Genomic DNA, 23,843 nt, shown 5'->3' with positions numbered 1-23,843 from the left:
ATCCTTGGAATCTTCAAGTTTCGAGTGAAAAACGAATGTGCAGCAAGAAACTAGACAGGATTACGAGTTCAATGCAGTTGGAATTCCTCAATTTGGTTCAGGAACGAGAGAGATATGAGTGTTTAAAGTTTAAGAAATGGAGAGAAGGGGGCAAACTCGTGTGAAGAAGAAGACCAGGTGGGGAACAGCTGTAAAGGGCGCGTCCTTGACCGGGCAACGTCCGTACGGTCAACAATTTTTCAAAAATTTTGCCGTGCCATCGTTGACCGTGGCACGTGACCGTGTTAAACTCCGAACATTTGTGCTTTCTTTGCCGCAACCTGGAGCTTTCCGTGCCTTTTAACCGTGGCAATCCCCGAACAATTGCTCCTTTTCCAACCTAAACACGGCCAAGTGTTCTCCCCGTGGCAAACTCATCGTGGCAAGCACCGAACCTCGGTCGTTCATCCTTTTCTTTGCCACGGTCAGGTGATCTGCTCAAAGTTTAATCCCTAGAGCTACTCTGCAAGAGCACATATATGCAATTGTAGTACAATAGGGGTCGAACCACAAAGACGAGAGATTCGCACAATAAACTATCTAGGCTTGAACTACGATAAGTGAAAACGATGAAAATAACAGCAGCTATAAAATCAAACGGTTGTAAAATCAATGAGAAAAAGATAGGCTCAGGGTATTTCTCAGGAATCAGAGAATGCAGATAAATCAATTAATCAGGGTTCAGATTTAAGCACGGTTCTTGAACTCAAATCACGAAATTATAATTAACCAACTTCCTTTACGAGAATTATCTAAGTCTAAATCCTAGAATTCCAAATTCCTTTGCAAACCCTAAAGATTTAAACCAGCTTTAATGCTCAAGTTCGATATGTTCACAAAGTATCTAAACCAAATTCCTTTGCGAATAGCTACTTTGCTCTCCCTAGATTCTTTCCAGTTATTCAATTACACTTCTGTTTCAATCAATTAACCTAAGATCTAAGTTCTAGGTGGCCAGTCCAGAATTAGCTTTAAGAACAACCTATGGTGAAGAACTAAATAGATTATGAACCTAATTAACCAATCAATCCCACATGCAAAGAAATCCTTTATGAGAACCCTAAACCTAACAGGCAAACTACTCAGACATGGAGATTGAAACAATAAACATGAATGAATAGATTTCAGAAAACAGTAAATAGATAAATAAACAGGGGTTCGAAATCTTCTCTCTCCTGAACATAGTTTCAGACTTGTCTCCCCAAAAGCTCTCTCTAAGAAAATCTCAGGTATTTCTCTCTCAAAAATCTAAGGTATCGATATAAGGTGGCTAAAAACCCTATGTATAACTTAAAATCACGTTTTGGGCTTCTTAGGGAATATTTGGAAACTTCTGGGCCCAACTCCTTCTTCAAACAGGAAACAAAATCACGTTTTCCTTATTTCTGCGATCGGTGTCGAGCGTCACTCTCCATGGTGTCGAGCGACACTAAAGCACATAATTCATCCTTCACGAATTTGATCTTGATCAAGCTCCAAAGTGCTCCAAAATCACAAATTAAGCTCCAAACGTACCTATGACCTGTAAAGACTCCAAAAGACTCGAGAAACACTAGAAAGACTCTATAAATAAGACCTATACCATGGTTAAAAACCATAAAAACCATGATATATCAACTCCCCCAGACTTAGCATTTGCTTGCCCTCAAGAAAACAAAATACCAAACAAGAGAAAGAGGTTTGAAAACACAAAGACTCAACCTTGCTCTGGAACATCGTTTTAACCGATCACCCTGCAACTCAACTACTGCTTCATCATTCCAAATCGAACCACCATGTACTTCTCTGCAGACATTCACAGCTTCCCAGATTGAGTCCAAAATTCCACAACATTGTCCATAAACCCTCATCGCTGGGTTTCACTGATGATTCAGATGCCAAGAACCTTCTAGACTCTTTTCCGTACTACCCTCTCCATACACACTTTGGTAATTTTCTCTCCCCCAGACTTATTCTTTTCACACACTCATCTTCTTTTTTTTTTATGGCATATACTCGGTAAGGGTAAAGCTGCAAGTACTGATGGTGTTTGCCATCGAGTCCCCGAGTTGTCCCCTTACCTTGTATCAAAGGTTTTCAACGAATAGTGGGGTCATAGGAAAGTTTCCTACCCCTTGCTTCCTTCCTTTGTGTGATCATTCCTACTTAGAAGTGAAATAATGGGATCCTTGGAAATTTTCCTAGCCCTTCACTCCTAAGCGAAAATCATCTCAATCTTTTTGCCTTTTTCTTTCTTTCTTCATCTTTTAGCTTATCACAGGGAGAGAAACACCAACATTAGATTTCAAACAGGCTTTCATTTGTCAAGTATGAACGAGGAATCAAGCTCTATGAACATCAGTCACATCAATGAGGTAAAAGAAAGAGTTCAGAAATTAGCTCAGGTTAGTAGATTCTGTTGGAAACATGGACGCCTCTAGTCATCTGGTCAGCCTTTGGATTTTTCATTAGTCGGATCTAGACTAAATCTGCAGCAATGGTCACTTAGATGAAAGGTCAGCACAATAATTCCAGGAAAAGCATCATAATATCCAACAAGTTTTGACTCAAAAATAATTTGACACGACTGACTCTAAGAAAAACAAACACAATGTCAGCGACTACCTCCCCCAGACTTAAACAACACTGTCCCCAGTGTTATCTAGCACGAAGGTGGCAAAACAAAAGAAAAGAAACATAGAAACGCAGGAAAAACAGAGAACTTACCTGGCTGCAATGATGGTGTCAAGCGACACTGATGTTGGTGTCGTGCGACACTTGTTCTTCTCGTACCAAATTGCAGCAGACCACTCCGAATTTCTGGTTCGACTCCGGTTTCCTGATTTTTTTTTTTTTTTTTTTTTTTTGACTGGTGTCGACCGACACTGATGGTGGTGTCGCTCGACACTAACCACTTCGTATCTGTTACACCTAAAACACAAAAACAAAAAACGAAAATCAAAAGAAATAAAAAGACTTATATACAGACTTACCAGTGGATTGCCTTCCACCAAGCGCTTGTTTTAAGTCATTAGCTTGACTATGGATAGACTATGCATCTCGTGGATCAGACAGTGGCAAAGAATGCCTCTGTGAAAGTCGTCTCATCCATGGTGGTGTGTAAGCGTTGTGTGCATGAGGTCGTCCAAGGAATGCAGGAATAGCACCAGGGTGAGATCAGTGTTTGGGTGGCTTCAACCTATTCCCTGAAATATCATCAATAGAAAAACCAAGTGCTCTTTGCTTTGCTGGAGATGAATAGAGCATGATGTTTTGAGCTTCCTGAGCAACAGCAGTCACTGGTTCTGTAGACGTTTTCGTCAACTCAGGTTGATCTCCCACCTTCTCAGCATCAAACACGTTCTGATCTCCAACTATCACTTCAGGTATTGCACTGACTTGGAATGTCTGACCATCTATGGTTGAATCCTTCAGCTTCTCCATCTTGAAAGTCATGATGGTATCTCCCAGGTGGAGATCAAGGTTACCATGCTTGACATATCTTCCCAGGATAAGAGGATCTTTGGGTTCTTCTCCATATTCCAGAACCACGAAATCTGTAGGAATTATGCAATCACCAACTTTAATCGGAACATCCTCCAAGACACCTTTTGGGATTCTTTTAGATCGATCTGCTAGGATTAGAGAGATCTTAGTTGGTTTGAAATCAGTCATTCCAAGGCTAACAGCTACAGAATATGACATGAGGTTAACACTCGAACCAAGATCACACAGCGATCTCTTGAACCTCTCTGAGAAGATAGAGCAGTCCAAAACAAAGCTTCCTGGATCCGAGAGCTTCTCTGGAATCTTATTCTGAATCACAGCACTGACCTGTTCAGAAATCATCATCACTCCTTCCTCATGACTCAGATTATTAGTCACAATCCTCTTCACATAGTGTCTGAGAGTAGGAGCAATCTTCACAGCATCAACCAAAAGAATCTCAATCACAAGCTTCTCCATCAAAGCCTTGCATCTGGCATCATCTAGCTCCTGCTTGGAATTCCTAGGACTCTTTGGGTAAGGAACCTTAGGTTTGTAAACCTTTTCCTCTGCTGGCTTCGGATTCTGAGCAATATCGGCTTCGCTCTGCAATTGGTGTCGCGCGACACTAGTTGTGGTGTCGCTCGACACCGGCTCTGCAACTTCGAAATTTTCTTCAGATTCGTCCAATTCCACGATTTCATCCTCAGAAACACCCTTTTTAAGCACATGAGTCAACTTCTTACCACTCCTTAACGAGATGGCACTGCAGTAATGCCTAGGATTGGTATCAGTCTTCCCAGGAAGGAATCCTTCTTGCCTTTTTAAAGACTCTGCAGTCTGAGCAACCTGAGTATCAAGCTTCTTGACATAAGTGTTCAGAACTTCAATTTTTCCATTCAGATCCAGATACAGAGCATCAATCTTCCCATTGAAATCCACAGTCATCTTCTGCTGACCTTCCAAGATCTGTTCCAGCATAGATTTCACCTCATTATCTGGAGTTTGAGTAGGAGGAGCATCATAGTTCCTCGAGAAACTGTTGTTGGAGTAGGATGTCTGGTACTGAGGTTTGGAGCTGTAACCAGAAGAGTTCTAATTACCTGTGAAGGTACTCCTCTGATTATTTCCACTGTAATTCGTTTTCCCTTGCTGAGTACCAAATCTCTGACCCTGAAATCCAGCTCCATGGATGAAGTTAACAACCTCTTCCTCAAGGGCTTCATCTGGTTCGAAATTCTTAACCTCTGCAGCGTATCAAACGGACTTCTTACCCACTAGAAGGCTATGCACAGAGTCAAGCTTAGCCTTCACCTCAGCAATCTGCGATCCATCCATGTTTCCACCCTGCTTCTTTCGCTGATAGTCTGCATTCTTAGTACTATTGCTAGATGCCAAGTTATCAGTAAGCACAACAGCGTCTTCAGGGTATCTAGTGTTGAAGTTTCCATTGCTCGCTGCATCAAGAGCCATCTGATACCTCCAATCAACACCTCTGAAGAAAATACCTAGCAGCTGAACATCACTGAAACCATGATGTGGACAATCTCTCTGATATGACTTGAATCTCACCCAAGCAGCCTTGAATGCTTCAGTTGGTCCTTGAGAAAACGTTGAGATTTTGAGTCTCAGTTCCTCAGACATGGCATCATCATAAAAATTGTGCAAAAAGGCGTTTCTGGTCTCCTCCCAAGTAGTTAGTGATCCTGGTTCCAACTGTTTCAGCCAGTTAGCTGCTTCTCCAGCAAGAGAGTATGGAAACAGCTTACAGAAGAGGAAATCATTGGACACTCCATTGTACTTGATGCTGGTGACCAAGTCCTCAAACCTCTCAATATGATCCATAGGGTGCTCATGAGAGTGGCCATGAAAGAAATGCTGACCCACAAGAGTGTAGTATACAGGTTTCAGCTCAAAATCGTTCCTCTGAAATGCAGAAGCGCGAATCGCAGACCGATTTGCATAGAACTGCTCAGGCCTGTTGTAGTCACCCAGCGTCCTGATGATGTTACCCTCTCCATCAAGTCGCTGGCCTCTCTCATTACACACATGACCATCTTGGTCTCTCCAGACTCCAGCATCATCACGAACCAATGCCAATGCGTTCTCCATCTTTTCTAATTTTCTGAGACAAAGAGAAAGAACAATGTAAGTAACAAAATAAAAATAAAATTAAGAAAAACGACGGGTGTCGCACGACACCATTAGGGGTGTCGCTCGACACTAAGAAAAACTTAGTCGAAACTCAAGAACTAAAGTTTAATGGCGAAAATCAAGTCCCCGACAATGGCGCCAAAACTTGAGCTGCTCAAAGTTTAATCCCTATAGCTACTCTGCAAGAGCACATATATGCAATTGTAGTACAATAGGGGTCGAACCACAGAGATGAGAGATTCGCACAATAAACTATCTAGGCTTGAACTACGCTAAGTGAAAACGATGAAAATAACAGCAGCTATAAAATCAAACGGTTGTAAAATCAATGAGAAAAAGATAGGCTCAGGGTATTTCTCAGGAAATCAGAGAATGCAGATAAATCAATTAATCAGGGTTCAGATTTAAGCACGGTTCTTGAACTCAAATCACGAAATTATAATTAACCAACTTCTGTTGCGAGAATTATCTAAGTCTAAATCCTAGAATTCCAAAATCCTTTGCAAACCCTAAAGATTTAAACCAGCTTTAATGCTCAAGTTCGATATGTTCACAAAGTATCTAAAACAAATTCCTTTGCGAATAACTACTTTGCTCACCCTAGGTTCTTTCCAGTTATTCAATTACACTTCCGTGTCAATCAATTAACTTAAGATCTAAGTTCTAGGTGGCCAGTCCAGAATTAGCTTTAAGAACAACCTATAATGAAGAACTAAATAGATTATGAACCCTAATTAACCAATCAATCCAACATCCAAAGAAATCCTTTATGAGAACCCTAAACCTAAGAGGCAAACTACTCAGACATGGCGATTGAAACAATAAACATGAATGAATAGATTGCAGAAAACAGTAAATAGATAAATAAACAGGGGTTCAAAATCTTCTCTCTCCGGAACATAGTTTCAGACTTGTCTCCCCAAAAGCTCTCTCTAAGAAAATCTCAGGTATTTCTCTCTCAAAAATCTAAGGTATCGATATAAGGTGACTAAAAACCCTATTTATAACTTAAAAAACACGTTTTGGGCTTCTTAGGGAATATTTGGAAACTTCTGGGCCCAACTCCTTTTTCAAACAGGAAACAAAATTACATTTTTCTTATTTCTGCGATCGGTGTCGAGCGTCAGTCTCCATGGTGTTGAGCGACACTAAAGCACATAATTCATCCTTCACGAATTTGATCCTGATCAAGCTCCAAAGTGCTCCAAAATCACCAATTAAGTTCCAAACGTACCTATGACCTGTAAAGACTCCAAAAGACTCGAGAAACACTAGAAAGACTCTATAAATAAGACCTATACCATGGTTAAAAACCATAAAAACCATGATATATCACCAGGTCTTCTTCCCGTGTCTCTTAGCCGTGTCAAAACCCGAACATTGGTCTATTCCTCTTTTCTTTGCCACGGCCAGGTCTTCTTCCCGTGTCTCTTAGCCGTGTCAAAACCTGAACCCTTGTCTTTCCAAACCTGTTTTGCCACGGCCAGGTTCAGTTCCGTGTCATCTGGCCGTGTCTAAACCCGAACCCAGGTTCCTTCATCTTTGTATTGCCACGGCCTGCTGCGGTGCCGTGTTCCTTGACCGTGGCAAACCCCGAATGGTTGCTTCTTTTGCCACGGTCAAACCTAAGACCGTGATTCCTCTCTCGTGGCTTAGCTTAAAAGCTTGCCACGCCTTGTTATCTTGCTGGTGACCATGCTCAAAACTGTGGCTGGTGACCATGCTCAAAACCGAGCATAAGCTCTTGCCCATTCCTTCATTCCTTTTCATCTTGCATTAACTTCCCAAGGGTTCAAACTCAAACCTGTAACCTGTAGACACTAAACAAACCCATCAAAACATCCTAAAACATAAAAAAGAAAGGAATCAAAAGATTAAAAGCATATTTACAAAAGATAAGCTTGGGGTGTCTCCCAAGAGCACTTTGTTTAAAGTCTCTAAGTTTGACTTTGGAAACCTGATTTAACAGGCTGGTGGTGGATCAAGAAGGGGAACTGATGTAGCTTCCTCCTTTCTTTGTGAAACCAGATAGTGCTTGATCTTTTGGCCATTTACCACAAACTCTTGACCATTCTTGCCTTCTAACACAACAGCTCCATATGGCCTGATTTCAAGAACCTTAAAGGGACCAGACCATCTAGACTTAAGTTTTCCAGGAAACAACTTAAGCCTAGAGTTGAACAGCAACACCAGATCACCATCCTTGAACTCCCTTTTCAGAATCTTTTGATCATGCAGAGCCTTGGTGATACGATCCTAGGTGATCAACTCTGAAGAAAAGGCAACAGTTGCGGCGATTTTGTGGACAGGCTATAGCGATGAGGTGATGGGGTGGTGATGATCGGTTCGATGGTGGCGATGGCTTGAGGATCGAGTCGAAGATGGTGATGGTGGTTCGGCGGATCGAGTGAGATGAGAGGGTGGATATGGTGTGATGATCGATTGATGGTGTGGTGATGATAAGATGATATCGATGGAATGGAGAGATAGTAGAATCTCTTGTAAACAGATTAGTTTTTAAGAGATTCGAATTTCAGAGTTTTTAGTTCTCAGAAATCAAAACGAGAGAAGAACACGTTAAAAGTTTGATCAAAATTCTTCACTGAATATTACTTAGGCGATTTTCTCTATTTTATAGAGTAAGAGAGAAAATCGCAGCCCTAATACAAAACTACATGAAGTTTGAAAAAAAAACAACAAGAAGTTTGATTTAAAAATAAAACAGCGAGGCGTCCCTTCTAAACCTAAGTGGTGCGCCTAAAATACTAGTGCACAAGTCATTGTGACTTTGCACATTATCACCCATTAGTAACAACTTCTAAGTAACTCGACGTAGCAATGATTTCTGCCTCGTTAAAAACCTCCTTGCCTTCCAAAATCCTCACCAAGGAAAAGAGTACAGAATCATCACCTAAGTTACCTAGTCATTGTTACTGGGTTCTTCATTCTTCAAGATAGAGATGTTGAAGATGTGAGCTCCAGCCTCCAGTTGATCGATGTCCTCTGCGGCCATGAGTGCGTGAGCCTCCTTAGCCATCTCTCTAGCTCTAAAACAAGTGATCCTGCCAGCTACCTCTGGTTCCTCCTCCTCTGAGCTGGTCACGATCATATCATCCTCTCCCTCTTGAAAAGGATTTGTCCTCAAATCGGAATCTGCAACATAAGGAAGCAAGTCAGAAACATTGAAAGCATCAGAAACATCATACTTACCTTGAAGATCAATCTGATAGGCGTTGTTGTTGATTCTTTTGATGACTGCAAATGGTCCATCAACTCTGGGCATTAGCTTGTTCTTTCGCTCAGTTGGAAATCGCTCCTTCCTCAGATGGATCCACACCAGATCTCCTTCTTCGAAAATCAGCTCTGTTCGTCCTTTGTTGGCATGCTTCTCATACTGCTTTGTCTTCTTCTCGATGTTCTCCTTAGCCTTAGCATGTATTCTTCGGACCTGTTCAGCTTTCTCCTTGCCATTCAAACTGCATTTTCCATTTAAAGGCAAAGGGATCAAGTCTAGAGGTGATTGTGGATTAAACCCATATACAATTTCAAAAGGAGAAAAGAGAGTAGCGGAATGCTTAGCGTGATTTATAGGCAAACTCAACATGAGGCAGACACTCTTCCCATGTCTTGAGGTTACTCTTCACCAAAGTCCTTAGAAGTGTGGACAACGTTCTATTCACCACCTCGGTTTGTCCATCGGTCTGTAGATGACACGTAGTCGAGAATGAGAGCTTTGTTCCCAGCTTAGCCCAAAGCGTTCGCCAAAAATGTCCTAAGAACTTCGTGTCTCGATCTGAAACGATGACCTTTGGCATTCCGTGCAGTCTTACTACTTCCCTGAAAAACAAGTTAGCTACATTCACAGCATCATCTGTCTTGTGGCTAGCGATGAAGTGAGCCATCTTGCTAAACCTGTCAACAACTACAAAAATAGAATCTCTACCATTTCTGGTTCGAGGTAAGCCAACTACAAAATCCATAGAGATATTAGTCCAAGGTTGAGAAGGAATAGGAAGAGGAGTATACAAACCGTGAGGTTGAAGTTTACTCTTAGCCATCTTACATACGACACATCTAGAACAAATTTTCTCAACGTCTTTCTTCATGTTCGGCCAGTAGAAGTGCTCTTGTAGTCCAAGAAGTGTCTTTCTAACACCGAAATGTCCAGCTAATCCACCTCCATGAGCTTCTCGTACCAGTAACTCTCGAATGGATCCTCGTGGTATGCACAATCGGTTACTGAAGAACAAGTATCCATCTTGTCTATAAAATTTCTCACAGGCAAACTTATGACATTTGGCATAGCTCTCAGAAAAGTCAGTATCAGATTCATAGAGATCTATAATGTGCTCAAATCCAATCAACTTTGATGTTAAAGTCGAAATAAGAGTGTACCTCCGGGATAATGCGTCTGCGACCACATTATCTTTACCTTTTTTGTACTTAACAATGTAGGGGAATGTCTCAATGAACTCCATCCATCGCCCATGTCTTTTGTTAAGCTTCTGCTGACCCTTGAGGTGCTTTAGAGACTCGTGATCGGTATGAATGACGAATTCCTTAGGCCATAAGTAATGCTGCCACGTCTGGAGAGCTCGAACCAATGCGTTTAACTCCTTGTCATACGTGGGATAATTCAGCGTTGATCCTCCTAACTTTTCGCTGAAGTAAGCGACAGGCTTCTTATCTTGCATAAGAACTGCTCCAATACCTACACCAGAAGTATCGCATTCAATCTCAAAAGTCTTAGTAAAATCAGGAAGTACTAGTAAGGGCGAATTGATAAGCTTCTCTTTAAGGGCTGTAAAAGCCTATTCTTGCGCCTCTCCCCACTTGAACCCCACGTCTTTCTTGATTACTTCGGTTAAGGGCGCGGCTATGGTGCTGAAATCACGAACAAAACGACTGTAGAATCCTGCTAAGCCATGGAAACTTCGGACTTCTCCAATATTCTTGGGGGTTGGCCACTCCTTGATAGCTTTTATCTTCTCTTCATCTACTTTAACTCCTCCTGCACTTACTACAAAGCCTAAGAAAACAATTTCGTTAGTGCATAATGAACATTTAGATAAATTAGCAAAGAGAGATTGATAGCGAAGAACATCAAGAACCGATCTGATGTGATCTAGATGTTCTTCCAAACCTTTATTGTAGATGAGGATATCGTCGAAATAAACCACTACGAACACGCCAATGAATGGTCTCAGGGCATGGTTCATTAGTCTCATGAAGGTGCTGGGAGCATTGGTGAGGCCAAACGGCATAACTAGCCACTCGTAGAGTCCGTGCTTTGTCTTGAATGCCGTCTTCCACTCATCCCCTTCCTTCATTCTGATCTGATGATACCCACTCTTCAAGTCTATCTTAGAGAAGATTGTCGATCCACAGAGCTCATCCAGCATATCACTTAGTCTTGGAATCGGATGCCTATACTTCACAGTGATGTTGTTGATAGCTCGGCAATCTACACACATCCTCCAGGAACCATCTTTCTTTGGCACCAACAGAACTGGAACCGCACATGGGCTCAAGCTTTCTCGGATATGTCCCTTGCTCATCAGCTCTTCCACTTGCTTCTGCAGCTCCTTAGTCTCTACAGGATTGGTTCGGTATGCTGGCCTGTTAGGTAAGGCTGATCCTGGTACCAAGTCAATCTGATGCTCTATCCCACGAATTGGAGGTAGCCCTGGTGGAATTTCGACTGGAAAAACATCCTTGTATTCCTGCAAAATCTCAAACATAGCACTAGGAAGCTCCTGTGAAGGGTTAGTACTAACAAGGGATTCCTTGTACACAAACATAAAAGTAGTCATTTCAGGATCAAAGAGTTTAGAAAATTCACTGTGGTTTATGTAGAGGCTGTTGGCGACTTTCTCCTTCTCCTTGAGCTTCATCTGAATCTGATCTTGGTAAATCTCGGTAGGCGTGAGAGGTAGGAGGGTAATTTTGCGACCTTTGAACTCGAATGAGTGCTTGTTGGTATAACCATCGTGTATCACCCTACGATCTGATTGCCACGGTCTGCCTAGCAACACATGACTCGAACCCATGGGAATGACGTCACATAGAATCTCATCTTCATACTTCCCAATAGATAGAGAAACCATAACTTGCTGAGATACGGTCAATGCTCCACTGTCATTCAACCACTGAAGCTTATACGGTCTTGGATGAGGAATAGTCTTGAGCTGGAGCTTCTTAACCATCTCTTCGCTTGCAGCATTAGTACAACTTCCTCCATCTATGATCAGGCTACAGACTTTTTCTTTAATGAAGCATCTCGTATGAAACAGGTTCTCTCGCTGACAAGTCTCTTCAGGTTGACTCTGAAAACTCAAAGTCCTTCTGGCAACCAGCTACTCGCCCACGGCAGCAGCTTCTTCCTCTTCCTCTAATTCATATTCGGCCTCTGAATCCTCTTGAGGAACTATCTCTCCTCCCTCTTGTAACAAGAATACCTTCTTGTTTGGACAATCTCGAGAGTAATGTCCCATTCCTTGACATTTGAAACACCTCACATTGCTGATAGAGGTACCACTCCTAGGTTTGAACTCAGCTTTAGATTCTTCTTTAAGTCCAGTAGAGGGTGGTTTGATGTCTCTGGAGTAAGCTGGCTTGCTGATCTCCTTAGGCTTAGGTACACTAGGCGTGAATATATTCCTCTCTGCGGTGCTGACGATCTACCCTTGGGCCATCTCGATCTGCACCAGTAGGGTTCCTCCTCGGATTAAACGTAGTCTCTCTGCCCCCAATTTGGCTTCGGCTGGACTTAGCTTTAGTCCTGGCTTCGGAAGGTGTTGGGTGGCGTGGGAGTTTCCGAGAAGATCCTATGTGCCCTTTACCCTTAGCTAAGCGCATTGCTTCTGACGGAGTTGGAGTTTGAGACGACTCTTCTCCACTTGCACTGAGATCTTTGAGCAGATCATTCATCTTTGTCTCGAACTTGTCATTGAGTTGTTCGATTTGTTGGGTGAGCTGAGTTGCTATGGCTTGATTCGCTTCTTTAATTTGTTGAGACATTGCTCGGTTCAGAGCTTCCATCGCCTTAGCCAAAAGCTCCATTCTTACGTTTATAATATGCTATATATCAATGTGAGGCTTTAATATTATTACATACTTTAATATAGTAGCATTGTTTCACACGGTATTAAGCCTTTGACGTGAGCGACAAACAATAAAAGAGTTGAGCGGGTCATTACACGCGCATTATCATCACCGTTTACAATCTTGTATTTGAACTTTTAAAAGTCAATTGTGTGTGTGTTTGTTTTTTTTTCTTTGAAAAAAAGCGGAAATAAATCTTCTTGATTTACCTGAAGAATGCATCGCCACCGTGATTTCTTTAACCAGCGCTTTATTTGTTTTTCTCTGGATCGTCTGTTTGTCTAAGAAGTTGAGAGTCGTAGAGTTTTTTGTTGTTCATTTCTTCCGGGAGGATAGATTCGTAGTTGAGAGCGTCTCGGCCTCCAACTACGATGAAAGTGCCAGCAGGGAGAGTGGCTTGTGTTGAGTACCATCTCCTAGCAGCCAATGCTTTGGGATATTCCTTCCATACACAGTTTTCATAGTTGACAAGGTATTTCGCCGTGTTTGCTCCTCCTTCAAACCCTCCGGTACTAACCAAAGTCCCGTTTACTAGTTAAACCTCCTGACGAACACCATGTGTCCGTTGTAAGCTGCCATATTTGTTCATTATATTATTAGTCCATCAAATCAATTATTACTAATATTAATGAACTCCGGATCATGTGTTTTTTTGCACATGATCCGGATCAACTACCAAAAACATTAATGTGCATCAAAACACAAAATATTTTATTTTGGATAAAATTAGTTGAAAGTTTTTAAAAAATCCACATTTCAAATATTGAACATTACTCATATATATTTTTTAACCATAATAATAAAAGATAGTTTTGTTACCGCGAGAGGCATGACGTTTCCGCTTTCGATATCGACTTTCTAATTTTACAAGCCATAACTTTATATTTTTAAAAGCCATAAATTTTTATTTTTACAAACTTTATCTAAACATATACGTGATGATTACGTACTTAAATTTTTGATTTCTGTTTCGATTTGGATATAAATTATTACAGATTCATAAAAAATCAAAAGTTAAAGAAAGCAATAAGTTCAGCAAGATAAATGTAACTTAACAAATGTTAATAAACAAAAAAACGTCATTTGATTTATCAAGATAGATGTTTCGTTTTAATTATTTGTATCTATAAATAGAGTTAGCATCTTCGATTCAAAGAACAACACAAACTTGGAGTTATTTCCTATCTCTCACTTGAGACAAAACAATAAATCCTCATAGAGCATATACTTAATCAAAGATGGCGAGACTTAGCATTACCATGGTGTTTTTTCTTGTCTTAGTTGTGACGAGTGGATATGTCCCTTCATTTGCCGTAGAAGAAACCGAGCCAAAGAAGTTATGGGATCAATGTGTTGTTAAAATCAGCCCAAAGTGTGCATTGGATATCATTAGTCAAGTTTTTTGGAAATGGAGTTGTCTCCATTCCTTGCTGTCAGGAACTTGTTAAAGAAGGAAAGGAGTGTCACGATACCCTTATCAAATATATCGCTGATAGACCTACCTTAATCGCAAACGAAACCAAATATTTACAGAAAAGAGATGAATTGTGGGCTCAATGTGTTTCTGTCTCAAAATCCATTTAAAACCGCTTGATTCTATTCCAACATAAAAATATGTGAGCTTAAAGAAATAAAAATGTTTGTTCTTACGTTTATAATATGCTATATATCAATGTGAGGCTTTAATATTATTACATATTTTAATATAGTAGCATTGTTTCACACGGTATTAAGCCTTTGACGTGAGCGACAAACAATAAAAGAGTTGAGCGGGTCATTACACGCGCATTATCATCACCGTCTAAAATCTTGTATTTGAACTTTTAAAAGTCAATTGTGTGTGTGTGTGTTTTTTTCTTTGAAAAAAAAAGCGGAAATAAATCTTCTTGATTTACCTGAAGAATGCATCGCCACCGTGATTTCTTTAACCAGCGATTTATTTGTTTTCGGGCTAAGAAGTTTGGAACGGTTGTTGGCAAAAATGAAGAGGTCACCATCAGTGTTTAGCCAAACAAAAGGGCATAGATTGTTTTTCTCTGGATCGTCTGTTTGTCTAAGAAGTTGAGAGTCGTAGAGTTTTTTGTTGTTCATTTCTTCCGGGAGGATATATTCGTAGTTGAGAGCGTCTCGGCCTCCAACTACGATGAAAGTGCCAGCAGGGAGAGTGGCTTGTGTGGAGTACCATCTCCTAGCAGCCAATGCTTTGGGATATTCCTTCCATACACAGTTTTCATAGTTGACAAGGTATTTCGCCGTGTTTGCTCCTCCTTCAAACCCTCCGGTACTAACCAAAGTCCCGTTTACTAGTTAAACCTCCTGACGAACACCATGTGTCCGTTGTAAGCTGCCATATTTGTTCATTATATTATTAGTCCATCAAATCAACCATTACTAATATTAATGAACTCCGGATCATGTGTTTTTTTGCACATGATCCGGATCAACTACCAAAAACATTAATGTGCATCAAAACACAAAATATTTTATTTTGGATAAAATTAGTTGAAAGTTTTTTAAAAATCCACATTTCAAATATTGAACATTACTCATATATATTTTGTAACCATAATAATAAAAGATAGTTTTGTTACCGCGAGAGGCATGACGTTTCCGCTTTCGATATCGACTTTCTAATTTTACAAGCCATAATCTTATATTTTTAAAAGCCATAAATTTTTATTTTTACAAGCCATACTTTATCTATACATATACGTGATGATTAGGTACTTAAATTTTTGATTTCTGTTTCGATTTGGATATAAATTATTACAGATTCATAAAAAATCAAAAGTTAAAGAAAGCAATAAGTTCAGCAAGATAAATGTAACTTAACAAATGTTAATAAACAAAAAAACGTCATTTGATTTATCAAGATAGATGTTTCGTTTTAATTATTTGTATCTATAAATAGAGTTAGCATCTTCGATTCAAAGAACAACACAAACTTGGAGTTATTTCCTATCTCTCACTTGAGACAAAACACTAAATCCTCATAGAGCATATACTTAATCAAAGATGGCGAGACTTAGCATTACCATGGTGTTTTTTCTTGTCTTAGTTGTGACGAGTGGATATGTCCCTTCATTTGCCGTAGAAGAAACCGAGCCAAAGAAGTTATGGGATCATTGTGTTGTTAAAATCAGCCCAAAGTGTGCATTGGATATCATTAGTCAAGTTTTTGGAAATGGAGTTGTCTCCATTCCTTGCTGTCAGGAACTTGTTAAAGAAGGAAAAGAGTGTCACGATACCCTTATCAAATACATCGCTGATAGACCTACCTTAATCGCAAACGAAACCAAATATTTACAGAAAAGAGATGAATTGTGGGCTCAATGTGTTTCTGTCTCAAAATCCATTTAAAACCGCTTGATTCTATTCCAACATAAAAATATGTGAGCTTAAAGAAATAAAAATGTTTGTTCTTACGTTTATAATATGCCATATATCAATGTGAGGCTTTAATATTATTACATACTTTAATATAGTAGCATTGTTTCACACGTTATTAAGCCTTTGACGTGAGCGAAAAACAATAAAAGAGTTGAGCGGGTCATTATACGCGCATTATCATCACCGTCTACAATCTTGTATTTGAACTTTTAAAAGTCAATTGTGTGTGTGTTTGTTTTTTTTTCTTTGAAAAAAGCGGAAATAAATCTTCTTGATTTACCTGAAGAATGCATTGCCACCGTGATTTCTTTAACCAGCGCTTTATTTGTTTTTCTCTAGATTGTCGATTTGTCTAAGAAGTTGAGAGTCGTAGAGTTTTTTGTTGTTCATTTCTTCCGGGAGGATATATTCGTAGTTGAGAGCGTCTCGGCCTCCAACTACGATGAAAGTGCCAGCAGGGAGAGTGGCTTGTGTTGAGTACCATCTCCTAGCAGCCAATGCTTTGGGATATTCTTTCCATACACAGTTTTCACAGTTGACAAGGTATTTCGCCGTGTTTGCTCCTCCTTCAAACCCTCCGGTACTAACCAAAGTCCCGTTTACTAGTTAAACCTCCTGACGAACACCATGTGGCCGTTGTAAGCTGCCATATTTGTTCATTATATTATTAGTCCATCAAATCAACCATTACTATTATTAATGAACTCCGGATCATGTGTTTTTTTGCACATGATCCGGATCAACTACCAAAAACATTAATGTGCATCAAAACAAAAAATATTTTTTTTTGGATAAAATTAGTTGAAAGTTTTTAAAAAATCCACATTTCAAATATTGAACATTACTCATATATATTTTGTAACCATAATAATAAAAGATAGTTTTGTTACTGCGAGAGGCATGACGTTTCCGCTTTCGATATCGACTTTCTAATTTTACAAGCCATAACTTTATATTTTTAAAAGCCATAAATTTTTATTTTTACAAGCCATACTTTATCTATACATATACGTGATGATTACGTACTTAAAGTTTTGATTTCTGTTTCGATTTGGATATAAATTATTACAGATTCATAAAAAATCAAAAGTTAAAGAAAGCAATAAGTTCAGCAAGATAAATGTAACTTAACAAATGTTAATAAACAAAAAAACGTCATTTGATTTATCAAGATAGATGTTTCGTTTTAATTATTTGTATCTATAAATAGAGTTAGCATCTTCGATTCGAAGAACAACACAAACTTGGAGTTATTTCCTATCTCTCACTTGAGACAAAACACTAAATCCTCATAGAGCATATACTTAATCAAAGATGGCGAGACTTAGCATTACCATGGTGTTTTTTCTTGTCCTAGTTGTAACGAGTGGATATGTCCCTTCATTTGCCGTAGAAGAAACCGAGCCAAAGAAGTTATGGGATCAATGTGTTGTTAAAATCAGCCCAAAGTGTGCAATGGATATCATTAGTCAAGTTTTTGGAAATGGAGTTGTCTCCATTCCTTGCTGTCAGGAACTTGTTAAAGAAGGAAAGGAGTGTCACGATACCCTTATCAAATATATCGCTAATAGACCTACCTTAATCGCAAACGAAACCAAATATTTACAGAAAAGAGATGAATTGTGGGCTCAATGTGTTTCTGTCTCAATATTCATTGAAAACCGCTTGATTCTGTTCCAACATAATAATATGTGAGCTTAAAGAAATAAAAATGTTTGTTCTTACGTTTATAATATGCTATATATCAATGTGAGGCTTTAATATTATTACATACTTTAATATAGTAGCATTGTTTCACACGGTATTAAGCCTTTGACGTGAGCGACAAACAATAAAAGAGTTGAGCGGGTCATTACACGCGCATTATCATCACCGTCTACAATCTTGTATTTGAACTTTTAAAAGTCAATTGTGTGTGTGTTTGTTTTTTTTTCTTTGAAAAAAAGCGGAAATAAATCTTCTTGATTTACCTGAAGAATGCATCGCCACCGTGATTTCTTTAACCAGCGCTTTATTTGTTTTCGGGCTAAGAAGTTTGGAACGGTTGTTGGCGAAAATGAAGAGGTCACCATCAGTGTTTAGCCAAACAAAAGGGTATAGATTGTTTTTTCTCTAGATCGTCTGTTTATCTAAGAAGTTGAGAGTCGTAGAGTTTTTTGTTGTTCATTTCTTCCGGGAGGATATATTCGTAGTTGAGAGCGTCTCGGCCTCCAACTACGATGAAAGTACCAGCAGGGAGAGTGGCTTGTGTTGAGTACCATCTCCTAGCAGCCAATGCTTTGGGATATTCCTTCCATACACAGTTTTCACAGTTGACAAGGTATTTCGCCGTGTTTGCTCCTCCTTCAAACCCTCCGGTACTAACCAAAGTCCCGTTTACTAGTTAAACCTCCTGACGAACACCATGTGTCCGTTGTAAGCTGCCATATTTGTTCATTATATTATTAGTCCATTAAATCAACCATTACTAATATTAATGAACTCCGGATCATGTGTTTTTCCGGATCAACTACCAAAAACATTAATGTGCATCAAGACACAAAATATTTTTTTTTGGATAAAATTATTTGAAAGTTTTTAAAAAATCCACATTTCAAATATTGAACATTACTCATGTATACTTTGTAACCATAATAATAAAAGATAGTTTTGTTACCGCGAGAGGCATGACGTTTCCGGTTTCGATATCGACTTTCTATTTTTACAAGCCATAACTTAATATTTTTAAAAGCCATAAATTTTTATTTTTACAAGCCATACTTTATCTATACATATACGTGATGATTACGTACTTAAATTTTTGATTTCTGTTTCGATTTGGATATAAATTATTACGGATTCATAAAAAATCAAAAGTTAAAGAAAGCAATAAGTTCAGCAAGATAAATGTAACTTAACAAATGTTAATAAACAAAAAAACGTCATTTGATTTATCAAGATAGATGTTTCGTTTTAATTATTTGTATCTATAAATAGAGTTAGCATCTTCGATTCAAAGAACAACACAAACTTGGAGTTATTTCCTATCTCTCACTTGAGACAAAACACTAAATCCTCATAGAGCATATACTTAATCAAAGATGGCGAGACTTAGCATTACCATGATGTTTTTTCTTATCCTAGTTGTGACGAGTGCATATGTCCCTTCATTTGCCGTAGAAGAAACCGAGCCAAAGAAGTTATGGGATCAATGTGTTGTTAAAATCAGCCCAAAGTGTGCATTGGATATCATTGGTCAAGTTTTTGGAAATGGAGTTGTCTCCATTCCTTGCTGTCAGGAACTTGTTAAAGAAGGAAAGGAGTGTCACGATACCCTTATCAAATATATCGCTGATAGACCTACCTTAATCGCAAACGAAACCAAATATTTACAGAAAAGAGATGAATTGTGGGCTCAATGTTTTTCTGTCTCAAAATCTATTTAAAAACCGCTTGATTCTGTTCTAACATAATAATATGCGAGCTTAAAAAAATAAAAATGTTTGTTCTTACGTTTATAATATGCTATATATCAATGTGAGGCTTTAATATTATTACATACTTTAATATAGTAGCATTGTTTCACACGGTATTAAGCCTTTGACGTGAGCGAAAAACAATAAAAGAGTTGAGCGGGTCATTACACGCGCATTATCATCACCGTCTACAATCTTGTATTTGAACTTTTAAAAGTCAAGTGTGTGTGTGTGTGTTTTTTTTTCTTTGAAAAAAAAGCGGAAATAAATCTTCTTGATTTACCTGAAGAATGCATCGCCACCGTGATTTCTTTAACCAGCGCTTTATTTGTTTTCAAGCTAAGAAGTATGGAACGGTTGTTGGCGAAAATGAAGAGGTTACTATCGGTGTTTAGCCAAACAAAAGGGTATAGATTTTATTCCTCTAGATCGTCTGTTTGTCTAAGAAGTTGAGAGTCATAGAGTTTTTTGTTGTTCATTTCTTCCGGGAGGATATATTCGTAGTTGAGAGCGTCTTGGCCTCCAACTACGATGAAAGTGCCAGCAGGGAGAGTGGCTTGTGTTGAGTACCATCTCCTAGCAGCCAATGCTTTGGGATATTCCTTCCATACACAGTTTTCACAGTTGACAAGGTATTTTGCCGTGTTTGCTCCTCCTTCGAACCCTCCGGTACTAACCAAAGTCCCGTTTACTAGTTAAACCTCCTGACGAACACCATGTGTCCGTTGTAAGCTGCCATATTTGTTCATTATATTATTAGTCCATCAAATCTACAGTTACTAATATTAATGAACTCCGGATCATGTGTTTTTTTTGCACATGATCGGGATCAACTACCAAAAACATTAATGTGCATCAAGACACAAAATATATATTTTTGGTTAAAATTATTTGAAAGTTTTTAAAAAATCCACATTTCAAATATTGAACATTACTCATGTATACTTTGTAACCATAATAATAAAAGATAGTTTTGTTACCGCGAGAGGCATGACGTTTCCGGTTTCGATATCGACTTTCTATTTTTACAAGCCATAACTTTATATTATTAAAAGCCATAACTTTTTATTTTTACAAGCCATACTTTATCTATACATATACGTGGTGATTACGAACTTCAATTTTTGATTTCTGTTTCGATTTGGATATAAATTATTATAGGTTCATAAACAATCAAAAGTTAAAGAAAGCAATAAGTTCAGCAAGATAAATGTAACTTAACAAATGTTAATAAACAAAAAAACGTCATTTGATTTATCAAGATAGATGTTTCGTTTTAATTATTTGTATCTATAAATAGAGTTAGCATCTTCGATTCGAAGAACAACACAAACTTGGATTTATTTCCTATCTCTCACTTGAGACAAAACACTAAATCCTCATAGAGCATATACTTAATCAAAGATGGCGAGACTTAGCATTACCATGGTGTTTTTTCTTGTCCTAGTTGTGACGAGTGCTTATGTCCTTTCATTTGCCGTAGAAGAAACTGAGCCAAAGAAGTTATGGGATCAATGTGTTGTTAAAATCAGCCCAAAGTGTGCATTGGATATCATTGGTCAAGTTTTTGGAAATGGAGCTGTCTCCAATCCTTGCTTTCAGGAACTTGTTAAAGAAGGAAAGGAGTGTCACGATACCCTTATCAAATATATTGCTGATAGACCTACTTTGAAACCAAATATTTACAGAAAAGAGATGAATTGTGGGCTCAATGTGTTTCTGTCTCAAAAAACATTTAAAACCGCTTGATTCTGGTCGAACATAATAATATCTGAGCTTAAAGAAATAAAATAGTTTTTCTTACGTTTATAATATGCTATATATCAATGTGAGGCTTTAATATTATTACATACTTTAATATAGTAGCATTGTTTCACACGGTATTAAGCCTTTGACGTGAGCGACAAACAATAAAAGAGTTGAACGGGTCACTACACACGCATTATCATCACCGTCTACAATCTTGTATTTGAACTTTTAAAAGTCAATTGTGTGTGTGTGTGTCTGTTTTCTTTTAAAAAAAAGCGGGGATAAATCTTCTTGATTTTCCTGAAGAATGCATCACCACTGTGATTTCTTTAACCAGCGCTTTATTCGTTTTCGGGCTAAGAAGTATGGAATGGTTGTTGGCGAAAATGAAGAGGTTACTATCGGTGTTTAGCCAAACAAAAGGGTATAGATTTTTTTCCTCTAGATCGTCTGTTTGTCTAAGAAGTTGAGAGTCGTTGAGTTTTTTGTTGTTCATTTCTTCCGAGAGGATATATTCGTAGTTGAGAGCATCTCGGCCTCCAGCTACAATGAAAGTGCCAGTAGGGAGAGTGGCTTGTATTGAGTACCATCTCCTAGCTGCCAATGCTTTGGGATATTCCTTCCATACACAGTTTTCACAGTTGACAAGGTATTTCGCCGTATTTGCTCCTCCTTCGAACCCTCCAGTACTAACCAAAGTCTCGTTCATGGTTAAACCTCCTGACGAACACCATGTGTCCGTTGTAAGCTGCCATATTTTTTTACTATATTATTAGTCCATCAAATCAACCATTACTAATATTGATGAACTCCGGATGATGTGTTTTTTTGCACATGATCCGGATCAACTACCAAAAACATTAATGTGCATCAAGACACAAAATATTTTTTTTTGGATAAAATTATTTGAAAGTTTTTAAAAATTCCACATTTCAAATATTGAACATTACTCATATATACTTTGTAACCATTATAATAAAAGATAGTTTTGTTACCGCGAGAGGTTTGACGTTTCCGGTTTCGATATCGACTTTCTATTTACAAGCCATAAATTTTCATTTTTACAAGCCATAACTTTTTATTTTTACAAGCCATTCTTTATCTATACATATATGTGATGATTAAGTACTTAAATTTTCGATTTCGGTTTCGATTTGGATATGAATTATTGCAGGTTCATAAACGATCAAAATGTAAAGAAAGCAATAAGTTCGGCAAGATAAATGTAACTTAACAAATGTTAATAAACAAAAAAACGTCATTTGATTTATCAAGATAGATGTTTCGTTTTAATTATTTGTATCTATAAATAGAGTTAGCATCTTCGATTCGAAGAACAACACAAACTTGGAGTTATTTCCTATCTCTCACTTGAGACAAAACACTAAATCCTCATAGAGCATATACTTAATCAAAGATCAAAGATGGCGAGTGATAACACCGTATTTTGACCACTTTTATGGATCATTTTGAAATACTTTTTCGATGTTTTTAATTGCTTTTAAGTACTTTTATTACGTTTTTCTAGTATTTGTAGTTCCAAGACTCTTTTCAGGTAACTTAGGGAAAAGCTTAACAAAATGGATAGAAAACCAGATTTGAGGTCAGAGTCAAACCGTCAGAAGTTCACCCCCGATTGAAGGCCTTCTCACCGTCTGATCCAGCTCAAATTTGGAGATCTTAAAGATGGAAGTATCAGCTTTCCAGAACACTTTACAGCTTGGCAATCCAACGGTTCAATCAAAAGATACGCGAAGAACAAGATATCTCGTAAACCAGCCGGCAAGCGTTTCCACCCGCGGCCAACAGACCATTCCCCGCGGTCACAACCACCGCGACCGCGGCCAGCCACCCTTTCCCCGTGGTCACGCACATCCCGACCGCGGCCAGCTAACTCCGACTTTGAAGGCCCATTTCCGAAGCCTGTATCATTTTCCCAGCCTCAATTCTGGAACCCTAGACAACAGAGAGTATTGGAGACTATAAATACATGTCATTTAGGTCGTTTTTAAGAAGAGAAGAAGAGAGACGAAATACTTTACAGAAATTTTACTTTAAGCTTTGTTTTTAGGTTTTAGGGAGAGAGAGATCTGTCTCTTGAACCCTTGTTATTTCTTTTCAATTTCGGTTTGTATTCTACTTTTTAATACTATGTTTTTGATTTTGTTTATTATGTCTGAATAGTTTTATTGTTGGGTCTAACGGATTTTCGATGGGGATTTATATGTTCGGTGAGGATTCCATGAGCTTTTGAGCCGAATCTTAGAACTTTTTCTTCTGAATTCGTTTTTACTGCATGAGAGCAGCGTCATGAACTACAATCTGATCCAGATGCTTGGTGACACGAAAGTGTTCATCCGGTGTCAGATCTAGTTTGGGAGAGCAAAGCAAACATAGGAGTGGAAACCTACCTATGGGCGATTTGTGAATGCTGACGAGTCTTAAACATAATGCATCTCTTCTTTTCCAGGGCCAGAGTGGAAACCT

The 23,843-nt window shown here is 38.6% G+C and overlaps 1 protein-coding gene and 1 non-coding gene across 2 annotated transcripts; one reads left to right on the top strand and one right to left on the bottom strand.

The window, feature by feature from the left end:
* Window positions 1-3,195: 3,195 nt before the first annotated feature.
* Window positions 3,196-5,616, bottom strand: LOC112085103. Its single transcript, XM_024154037.1, has 5 exons — window positions 5,320-5,616; window positions 4,779-5,268; window positions 4,608-4,730; window positions 4,051-4,502; window positions 3,196-3,939 (listed from the first exon to the last, which is right to left on the bottom strand). Exons 1-5 carry the CDS (start codon window positions 5,614-5,616, stop codon window positions 3,196-3,198), a joined length of 2,106 nt encoding a protein of 701 aa, XP_024009805.1.
* On the top strand, window positions 5,033-5,139 carry LOC112087169. Its single transcript, XR_002899934.1, has one exon. It is a non-coding gene; the product is annotated as a small nucleolar RNA R71 (small nucleolar RNA).
* Window positions 5,617-23,843: the final 18,227 nt, after the last annotated feature.

Source organism: Eutrema salsugineum, unplaced genomic scaffold, assembly GCF_000478725.1.
Source record: "Eutrema salsugineum unplaced genomic scaffold, Eutsalg1_0 scaffold_9, whole genome shotgun sequence".
NCBI lineage: Eukaryota > Viridiplantae > Streptophyta > Magnoliopsida > Brassicales > Brassicaceae > Eutrema > Eutrema salsugineum.
The sequence above is the reverse complement of the archived record's forward strand: the minus strand, read 5'-3'. Positions and strand labels throughout refer to the sequence as shown.